The 11,280-nt window shown below is 31.8% G+C and overlaps 1 protein-coding gene across 3 annotated transcripts; it reads left to right on the forward strand.

Moving 5' to 3' along the window:
• The first annotated feature begins 6,601 nt into the window (after nucleotides 1-6,601).
• On the forward strand, nucleotides 6,602-11,280 carry LOC108774545 (uncharacterized). 3 transcript variants are annotated; one of them, XM_018540684.1, is made up of 7 exons: nucleotides 6,602-6,632; nucleotides 7,748-7,996; nucleotides 8,417-8,687; nucleotides 9,012-9,250; nucleotides 9,489-9,857; nucleotides 10,637-10,845; nucleotides 10,915-11,280. In XM_018540684.1, the coding sequence occupies exons 1-7, from the start codon at nucleotides 6,630-6,632 to the stop codon at nucleotides 10,997-10,999; spliced, it is 1,425 nt and encodes a 474-aa protein (XP_018396186.1). In that variant the 5' UTR covers nucleotides 6,602-6,629; the 3' UTR covers nucleotides 11,000-11,280. The 3 variants fall into 3 exon arrangements, with proteins under 3 accessions (XP_018396186.1, XP_018396185.1, XP_018396187.1); XM_018540683.1 differs by lacking the exon at nucleotides 6,602-6,632 and adding an exon at nucleotides 7,167-7,215; XM_018540685.1 differs by lacking the exon at nucleotides 6,602-6,632 and adding an exon at nucleotides 7,167-7,215 and having other exon boundaries at nucleotides 8,420-8,687.

An 11,280-nucleotide genomic window follows, 5' to 3' on the forward strand; every position in this document is an offset into this window, starting at 1 on the left:
CGGACGTATCGCGACGATGTGACTGCTCTATCTTAAAACTCTATGAGATTACCGAATGGCGCGCTACATTTCTCTGCCAGCAAATCCCCTGTCGCTACTAATTATAATCTCGTGCTCGGTAATTAATTTCGTTACGGCCTTTCTGCGCGCCGTTGCTCCATACGTCCTTTCAGCGCGGCGCTAATTGTACTGTTAAAATTTTCTCCCGTACAGCATCTTCTTAACGCGAATAACAGAATCGCACGAGTGACGGTCATAGTGTCAGAAAGCGGAAGAGATCTGGATCACGGCAATGTCCGGTCGATCAACCGGATGAGGCGTGTCTGCCGCGATGGAAAGCGGAAGCAAATCTCGTGATCTGTCGGCTCGCATCACGTCTGGCGCGTCGATAGACCGTGTGAATGAGATAAGAAACGTTCACCGACCGTTTCCTTTCAAAGTTTCACGAAAGTACGCTCATATATATAGGTGTTCGTTCAGCCGTGTCGTTTTTCTTTATTCTCATATATTTCCTCTTGACAAGAATACTTGTGAAAAAATCTTATGGAATTAAAGATCAGTTAGGATCGTAAAATTTTCCTTAAATATGTTTTATATCGTATCTAAAAAAAATCTGGAAATTAATTTTCTTTTTTATCTCTTATAATTGTTAGTTGTATGTGGATAGAATTAATTAATTCTTCTTAATTTTATCTTTGGAATATCAAATTCTGGACTAAATTAACCGAGAGATAAAACATTATGAGAGTAAGGACGTTTTATCTGAAGATTTCATCAAATACTTTTTAACCAGGGACTTAATTTCTCTCCCAAAAGCGACATATTAGTTATGCGACCCAATGCAGTCTTTTATGAAAATGAATCATACTTTATTTTCAATCTTATTGTTATGATCATCAAAGAAATGCATCTTTTGTACAAAATTATTTATATCATTTTTTATATTATCATTTATTCAATTATTTTTACATTTGCAGCTTTTGATATGATCTCTTGAGACTTTTGGTGAGTTCTTTTTTATATGAGAACGTAATTATTATATTGTTTAAACATGAATTTGAATTTTATTGAATTTTTTTATTGATTATTATTATTATATGTCATGAAATTATTTTTTTAGCTAAAGAAGATTCGGTGAATATAAAATGTTCTTATTCTTAATATATGCTCTTATTATGAATGTATGTTTATGTATAATATGTTATTATTGTATTAATAAACTGCATTAATTATTTTCAATAGATACTTATATTTGCTCTTTTCTCTGGCTAATTTATATACTATTAATGCTTTGTATATAATGATCAAGACTTTATGTTTTGGACAGAATTAATTTATATTTAATACAGAATTGCATGTTTTATGCGGAATGCAATAAGTTTTGACGCCAAATCCCGATGCGGATATCGTGGCAGATGAGTGAGAGCTGCGCTTTGCACCGTTTTACTTTATTTTGCTCATTCCAAGCGCGCTCGTGTATACTGATGGTCTGAAATAAAATCGGATGGACCAAGCCTGTTACTTTCACGCGGCGCGGCTCGATCTCGATCGATACTATACAAGCCGACCCGAAAGTTCGAGGCGCGTATTAAGTGCCTCGCCTGTACAAAGTCTGAATAAACGAGGCTGCAGCTTTTGGCGACGCTACGGTGGTAGAAAGTCCCATGCATACATGCGTGTGTAAGGACATCCATTATTGTAACTATAGCATTATTTTCTCTTTATGTTTATGAGCCGTCACGCCGTCGTGCTAGCCGACAGTTGAGTTATCTATTATTCCGACGGTAGGGTACGTTATATTAAAAAAATGTTATAATATTTTGATTAATTTATGTAGAAAATGCGTTATTCTTTATTTGGCACTCTTCTCCAATTATATACTACTTGCTCTGTTTCCTTGGCCTCAGTGAATAGATTGTACGCGTTGCTATGTTTATTTTTACCGCATTTTTTAAACGGACTAATTTTCTCTTTGATAAATTAAAAAATGACCGTCACGTCACATCATCTCATTTAATAAGATTAAAATTATTATATATTAAAATTCTGACTATGTAAAGTAATTTCAGAAGTACGGATATCTCAGAGAATTATATACATTATAATATCCTTGTACATGATTTGCTGATGCTTTATTACACACGTTCGTGTCCCGGGTTAATTTTCATCGCTTTTACAAGTATACAAAAATTGTTAAATGATCCTTTTATACTTTAACGTCTTTTAGAAAGTATATATAAGGTTGTATATTAAAATAAATTGTATATATAAATGTTATAACTAATTATTTCGCGCTAATCCTAGTATTCCAAAGAAGATAAATGTACAGAACACAAACGTTTAAAATAAATAAGTTGTTTAATAAAAATGAAATTATTCTTAATTTTTTTTTTGCATATTAGAGACAGAAGTTTTATCTTTTATTTTGGTTTCTGAGAAAATTTTAAGCAATTGTAAACATAATTTTAATCAGTTAAATTGCAGCATCCCCTTGAAAAACATTATCAAAGAAAACTAATATAGAGAAATCATTAATTAAATATTTTCTGGTATCTTGTATATTTTCTACTGATTTCCCAGTTGCTTTATGAGAGAATTATGCGTATAAATGACGATCGTTACTTGCAAATGATGATCATATAATTGATCGAGCCAATTTCGAAAGCTGATGAGCGGCAATTAACCCGCGAATAAACATAAAAAATTTAACGGATCGCGCAAAACGGATAAATAATCGAAGGCGATCTAGGCGGAGAACTCGAGAAAGCGATTGGCCGAAAAGGTCGAATATTTGCATTTTTTGTTGTCGCTTCGTAGTAATATGAGAAACTACATTCCGATCGACGACACGCCAATGTAACGAGTCTAGTTAACTTCCTCATTTTTCTCCTCTCTTTTGCACGCGTTTTATCGGAGGCGTCCGGCTTCACGGTCGAGAAAGTTTTCTGACTCGAGGTTGTAGGTAATTCGTCTCAAGTGCAGTCATGTCGACGATCGTTTGACGCAACAGCGGGCAATTGGTATATGTATAAGGTTGTAATCCACACCCATGACCACCGTAGAAAGTCTCTCCTTCTCCTCCTATCTTTCTCATCCTTCTCTTCCGCTTTGGCAGGTGGAATACACCTGGGAATGTCCAAGGAAAGGGTCTACCTTTGTGCAACTCGATAGTGGAACATTTCCACTTCTACAAAGAGAGAGAGAGAAAGAGATTGCGAATCATTACGAGACCTCCTTTCCATCCTCGCAATCCTTTCCCTTCCGTGACTCCCGACTGCATCGATCACCCATTCCTGCCAAGGAATCTGTGCAAGAAAAGCCACTCTCCATCCCCTTCTCTTTTCGTTTCCCAGAACCAAAGCCCTTTTCCCCATTGTCTGCGACAGAATAGAATCAACAGAACGAGTGAGCGATGGGTATTCCGTTAGGAATTTTCACAAACACCTTGTCACGCGATCGATAAGATAAGCGGTAGTTCACCTGGATGATTAGTCGATTAATTGTTATCATTTAAATTTGATCGAATGAATGGTAAGAAAATAAAAAATCGTTCTGGTATGCAGTACGATCTTTTACACCGTATTTTCTATAATACAACAAGCTTTAATCGAGATCATCTTCACTAATTACATTGTTTGATATATGTATACAAAAATGATTTATTGTTAGATCTAATCCTGAAAATTAAGAGAAAAGAAACGTGAACTTGTATCATTACGGATCGTACAGAATAAGATATTGTTCTAACTAGCAAATTCTATGTGCAAAAGATTGGCATGATTAATTACTCTATATACATTGTGCACAAAAAAAGAAGATTTTATTGAAGGCTAAAAATTTAACTAGATATAGATCTAATTTTGTTGGAATCATCAAAATTAATTATGTAGAACGTTCAAGCTTGTTGCTAAAATGTTAAAACTCTTTGCAGCATTGCGCATCATGCTCAAGTTTTCTACATAATTATTTTGATAAACCATTAAAATTATTTTCACATCTGTGTCTACCTAAACGTTAAACAGTTCAACAAAATCATTCTTTTTATATGTTGTTAAAAATTTTATTTATATATATCACGTACATAAATATATTATTAAAACTCAAGCAGTAATTTTTGGCATGTAAAATTTAATGTTTTCCTTACAGTTCTCAAAGCTTAAAATTTCTACTTTTAAAAGGTCATTATATTTTTTGAGTTTTTGTGAATTTAATTATTTTTACAAATTGAAAACTAGGACACAATATAAAATCTTCTTCTTACTTTACTACTAGGCTTTTATGTGACTAAAAGTTTTTCTTACAAAATTGCTTTTTTAATGTTTTACGTATTTTTGTTACTGAGTTACCGTGGTTAAAATAAAAAAAATATTTTGCCTTTGATTACTCATCATAACTCTGTAAAAAAACATCGTAATTAAAAAAAAGGCTCTTTAAAGTTGAAACTGTGCTCTATCAGATAATATAATTACCAGTTTGAATAAAATATTGCGTTCTGAGCTAGATTTTTGTGGAATTAAGCACGAACCTTTGCATTCACTCAATGTATTGATTACAGTTTAAATCATATTTAAAAAGTTTAGAATATATCGCGAATATATCAGAATTATGTTAGAAATTGTACAAAAATAAAATTATTTTACTATTTCATTATTGATGTATTGTAAGATATACATCTGTTTTAAATAGAAATAAAGATTTATTACCGCCATTAAATTAAGTAACATTATGTGTCCAAATCTCACAGCTCAATCTCGCATGCAGCTATTAGACACGCAGTGGTGAGAATAATCCACTTTTCCACAAGTTCATACGTCATTATGTAGTTTAATAATCGGAAATCACCACTTCCTATGAGACCATTGAGATCGATCATTCTCTCCATTGTTCGCAGAAGACAACTGATGTTGGTACTTGTTTCTCATTATGTAGAACTTGAATTAATAAACAGTAGATAGTATCAAGAATTTTTAGTTACACACATGTCTCGATCACAGTGAACCACAATTATTTCTGTTAAATTTCTATCAAATGTTAATTAAAGTTGTTTAAAGAATAACGCTTTATTATTTAATTTATAATATTAATTTATATCAAATATTAAATGGAAACATTATATATGTAATTAACGGATACCTTGAGGAATAATTTTAATTTATGTGTAAAATTTTATGTCACATATCTTAAATATTGACATTATAAAAATTATCTTTACATTTACATATTCAATTTATATTCTCGTTAGACAGATATAAATCAGTAAAATTGTATCGTTTGAGATTGTTTGATTTAAATTTGATTCTATCCAAATTATAATTTGTTTTAAATTGATCAAAAAGCGCTAACATAGTTAGCAGCTAATGAACCGTATAATCGAATATGATAATTAGCGCAAGTAATACGACATCAAAAAATTAAAAGAACATTTACGTGAAGATTATGAGTATCGATAATGCTACTTGAGCTACAGTACTTAACATACTTTATTCCATATTAAATGCAGTCGGATAACCAATCACCGCAATCTTACGAACAACGTGCGTGGAAAAAACGATAATGATTAAGTACGTGAAGCTTGTTTAATTCTAATTTGATCACCTCGACGTGATATATATATTCCCAGGAAATTGCGTTTTAATAACCAACTTTTTTCTGTCGCGAAGGTTAATTTCACACTAACGATGTGGCATCTTCGACGCGACTCTTTCTACGAAAGGATTAGTTTTCCACCATCTATTTGATGGGCACAAAATGAATCGTTCTAGGTGAAATAACGTTCTCTTATCTATTAATCATACTTACTTAAAGTTTTCCTTTTATATGTTTGCAAAACATCAGCGTATCTTGTACACTTTTTATATACGGATATACCATATATGCGTGTATTTAACATCAATCAATTTCACTTCAATCATTATTTTTTATCTAATCAACTTGAGTGTCAAGAATTACTCTTGTTAGAAACTCTGTTTATATTTTCCCAAAATTTGCAAAGTTCACTTTAAATTATCTATATTTTAAATCATTTTTAATTTCAAAATAGACTTCTATTTATAATTTGATATGCCGTTTTAATGCCATTTATATGTATATATTTTAATATACACTATTTTTAGTTTAATGTCATATTTTACATTCAATTTTTAAATTATCTTCCATATATATATTATACATATATATAATTAAAAATAAAATTCTATCCTTTGTTTATTAAAAAGTAGCAATTAATAATATTACCTCTAAAATAATTATTTTTGAAACTAATTATAAGAGAAAGGATTTATTTTTAATATTGTTGAATGCATTAAATGTGTATACCTATATTATGATTGAGACATAGCGTTTTCGAGATAAGTGAATCTTTCTCTCAGATGAAATCCAGCCGTATGATCTGAAAAATTGAAGCAGCAATTTAACGAATATCTTCACTTTTACTCCTATCACGATAGTATTCTGCGTGGTCCACGATCGACACGGATTATCACACATGCTTTGATCAAGAAGTGAAGTGTTCAAGAGGAGATGCATCTGGTAGGGGTAAAGGCATATAAGAGAACGCACGTTTGATTCGGTTTTATAGTAGAGCTAAGTCCCTTGTGTCGTGTCTATATTTTTTTATATATATTTGCATTATGGTAAGTATAGCCCCGCTATTTAAATGTTTCCACTTCAAATTTAGTGGAATAATACCGCGCATTACAACAACCGCGGAAAAGAAATGCATAACTTCACTGTTAAATAAGAAAGAAGAGTTTTGTAATAGTTACATACTAATTTTATTTTAAAAAATTCTAAATAAAAATATCGTGCAGAGGACTTGCTTTCAGCGAAATATAAAAATATATAAAATAAACGTTTTTGTAACAAAATAAAAAAATAGTTATCTCCGTGGTTGGTAATGCGTTTTGCTAAATTGAAAAATATTTGGAGTAATATATTTCGAAATTTCGTTATATAAATTTCTAAAAAGGCGTAGCTTTTTCCTGGTACATGACGCATTTTGTAATATGTATCTGAAAATTTATTTAATAAAAAGAAAAGAGAGACATGTATATGCGTGCATGTGGTGATATACGTGGGGGAGGGAGCGATCCGCCCTACCGGTGGCGGGACAACACATTCTATATAAGAGTGGTCCATGCCGGATGTTTGACCCAGAACTTCGCGTGCAGTGAAAGTGTGCCCGGTGCAAATACGTTTTTACCGGAAACAATAATGGTGAATAAAATATAATTAGCCGTTAGACGCGTCATCGTTGATTACTTCGTTATTAGATTAATTATTATTATTATATACAACTTAGGGATTATTAATTTTTTTCTGATACTTTTTTATATACATATATACCAATTGATTAAAAGTAACATGGTAAATTTGATAAGAAAACGATTTCTCTTACGTAATTAATCTTGCGATTTTTAGTGAGTCGTATTGAAATATATTCAGTTCAACTTTCAATATAATTTCATGTCATCATATTTTATCATCATATTTTTTCTACATATTTAAGTATAATGACACATTTTCCTTTTTCTTTGATATGCATAAAGAAAGCAATTAACTTTTTATTTACATGACACATGCCAATCATGCTATTTATATTTTAAACTTGAAAGGCATTTATCAATTTTATATTTGATCGAAGCTTATAGATTATATACAATTGGTTCGCAAATTTAAAGAAAAGAGAATAAAGGATCAGAGTAAATGGATGATTGACAGTAATTTTAACTTTCTCTTTCGATTACAGAAAGTCTATTTAATATTGGGTCTGCTGGTAACAGCGACGTATGCTGAGAAGAAAATTAATTTAGAAGATATAGAAAGAGATACTTTGAAGGCGGAGGGTAAGACTAAGGCCGAGAGCATTCAGACTGATGAGACAAAATATATCGCCAAGCCCAATCAGCAGCAGTATCAAATACCAAGCCAATATAATGCTTTAGGTCATCCCGAACTCTATATCCCACCTCAGCGACATCAGAACATAAAATACAATGTAAGATATTAATTAAATATTAATATGCAAAATTTCAAATGTTTTTACTTCTTTTAACCACTCTGTTATACCGATATAAAAATAACAGATAAATTTTGTGATGTATTATCAAACAGTGTATGTGTGTTCACAATGTGGAAGATAAAATAATATTAAGATAATAATATTATTCATAAAAAAGATACATTTAACTTCTATACAGGTTGTCTCAGGATTTAACGGATAAACTGCAGGAGCTTATTCTATAAATGGAAATAAGAAAAAAATTGTTTAGTTTGATTGAATGCTTTATTACAAAGTTGTTTTGAAATACTCTGTATAAGATAAATAATATTAATGAAAAAAAGTAACGATATATTTAAACCTATCGATGATATACCTTCGTTTAATTCTTTTGTCTTCTTATTTCGTTATCGTTAGCAGGTGCCCGAAGAATATGTTCAAAACAATCAATACTTGGTGCAAGAAGCACAATATAAACAGCCGAGCCAAATTCTACCACAGCAAAGTATTCCGCCGATCCAATATTACGACGGATATCAACAGCAAGTGGAAATAGCTAAAGGCATTTCTCCTATTGCCTTTGAATCTCAAAAATTAAATTACCAACCGGAAATAGTGGTGGGCAACCACATCCAAAGTGTTCAACAGAAAGCAGTCACGGAAAAATACACGAAAGCCATCAATAAAGGTAAGGACGACAAACATGACATATAATATATGGTACTAATAATATGCTGTTACTCTTTAAATTTATATATATATATTCAAGAATTTTATAAATATGTATCTATATCTAATTATGTTAAAAATTACAAAGTTATAATTAATAATGGAATAAAAAATTATTACATTTAATTATATGGAAAGAAATAATAAATATGTTAGAAGTCTGTTATTTTTTTAAATTAAGAAAGGAAAAGTAAAACTAAAATAATTTAATAGTAATAAAGTTTTTCAAAATGATTATTAAAAGAGAGAATATGAAATTAGATTATACTTTTTTATTTTGCAGAACCTGCTTACATTGATGCTCCGGTGTCACCGTTACTTCCTTACTATCCTCATTTGGATGTTAATCCCTTACTGAATCTAAAAGGTGCCGGACTGACGCAACCTCCGTTACAGTTTGCCAGCCACGCGGCCCAACAAATTTCCATACCCGTATATGCCCCCGTATATAATCAAAAACAATTGATCTCTTCCGTAAAACAACCTTACTCTACTGTCGAGCCAGTAACGTTCACGACCAAGGTAAGTTTAATTTGCTTAAATGCAACTCTCCCAAATAAATTGTATTCTTGTGCAAATGGTTATGTAGTACTAATCGTGTCGCAATATTGTGATTTAATGCAATGTGAAAGAGAAACGTTAAACTTTCTTCCTGCATAACAAACAGTTTTGCGAATATTTTAGCATTGATTTGAACCGACCGCAAATTGGTTCTTTTGTCAATTCTGTTTTATTCTTCACACAATCGTGAATATTTTAGACTCCGAAAGAATTGACATATGCAAGTCCACAGAAGAAAAAGATCAATTCGGCGCCACTATTGACGACACCCTTGTACGTCCAGCAACCATTAGCTGAGGAAAAGCCCATATTACATACGCAAGCTTACATCACGCCTTCGCAACCGCAGTATGTGCACCAATTAGTTTACATGCAGCCCGGTATAATTTACAGCGATCCCACTGCTGCTTATAGCGATCTTTACGCTCGTCTACCAGCCTACATTCAGGATAACTATCTTCGCGCAAATCAGCAACAGTTGTATATCGCACCGACAATCGGCCACGAAGTGCCGAAAGAATTCTTGCAGGAGCAGATTAGCCAGGAACTACCGCAGAATTATATCAAGGTTGGTTGTAATTGTAACAGATAAAATTAAATTCAGTGTCCATTTTATTCAATAATTATCAACTTGCATGATTACGTTACATTGAAATCGGCATTTTGTAGTGGAAATGATGGTTTTAACCTTGTTACTTTTATTACTATTTTTTATAATAATGATTTGATAATGACATTGTAATTTTTTGACAGTAACGGTAATTAATTAAAAGTTAAAGTTGGGAAAGTCAGTTGTCAGTTTGAAAGGTAACTTGTCACCATTACGCGCTATTTATTGGAAAGAAAACTCTTGTTGTAATTATGAGTTAAAGTAGCGAGTAAAAGTAATGCATCGACAAGTCGTTACAAGTGATGAGTTATGTTTTTTCATAAATAATGCATAATAATGACAAGTTATTTTTTAAAAGTAATTTTGTCAAACCTAACTTTTAATTAGTTATCGTTATTATCATAAAAAATTGTTAAGTCATTATCAAATTTTGTTATTATAAGAAAAAAATAAAAGTAACGGCGTTGTGCTCATCCCTGGTCAAAAGTATAATTATTTAAAATTCCAATACACACTGTACATATATATTTTTTATAAAACTGTAAATATAATTTTATTAACATTATAATAGTAATAAATATAAGTATATGATATTATGTAATTATGGTTATAAATATCAAAATTTTTTTGTCATTATAAATTTACGACATCCTGCAGGATTACTTGCTTAGAGTTCTCTTCTAATCATTTCACACTCCACGTAAAAATACAAAAACTATTTGTTTATTTTCGAACAGGTGCCTGATGAACCCAAAACTCATTTCGTACCGCCGCAATTCCCTCCACATGATTTCAAAGCTGGCAGCACGCAATTGGAGCCTATTCGGAACTCCTTCGAAGACGAGCAGACCTTGCCGGCGCAAGATCATTCCTTGTCCTCGGAGCCGAGATCGCTACTTGACACTTACATACCAAGCAAAGTTATTGCTGCACAAGATACTGCCAGGTATGATCGCGTGAATAATAATGTACCAGAATGCTATATCATTATAATTACATGTCGTAATCGTTGCAGGTACAAAGAAAGGCCGATAAAGCTGGAAGGGGGTTTTCTGCCATCGAAAATAAATTTCGCGCTTAAAAAACGCAAGTCTGAATGATGAGAATTGCTGTAAGTGGCATGACGATTGACGAATGTCATACATATACACAAGGGTCAGTACAGTTTTTAAAACTCGATTACTATATATAATAGTCGATCATACGACGACCGAAAAATGCGAACATCGAGAATGTGACAGAGGTCGACGTCATCGCATCTAGTCTTCCATTGAAAATCATACAAAACCTTTTTATATTGTTCTTTTTTACATTTGTAAAGACGTGTGTCCAGTAAATAGCAAATACTTTGTTTACGATTTTCAATAAAATGTAAAATACA

This window comes from Cyphomyrmex costatus, unplaced genomic scaffold, assembly GCF_001594065.2.
Source record: "Cyphomyrmex costatus isolate MS0001 unplaced genomic scaffold, Ccosl1.0 scaffold26, whole genome shotgun sequence".
NCBI lineage: Eukaryota > Metazoa > Arthropoda > Insecta > Hymenoptera > Formicidae > Cyphomyrmex > Cyphomyrmex costatus.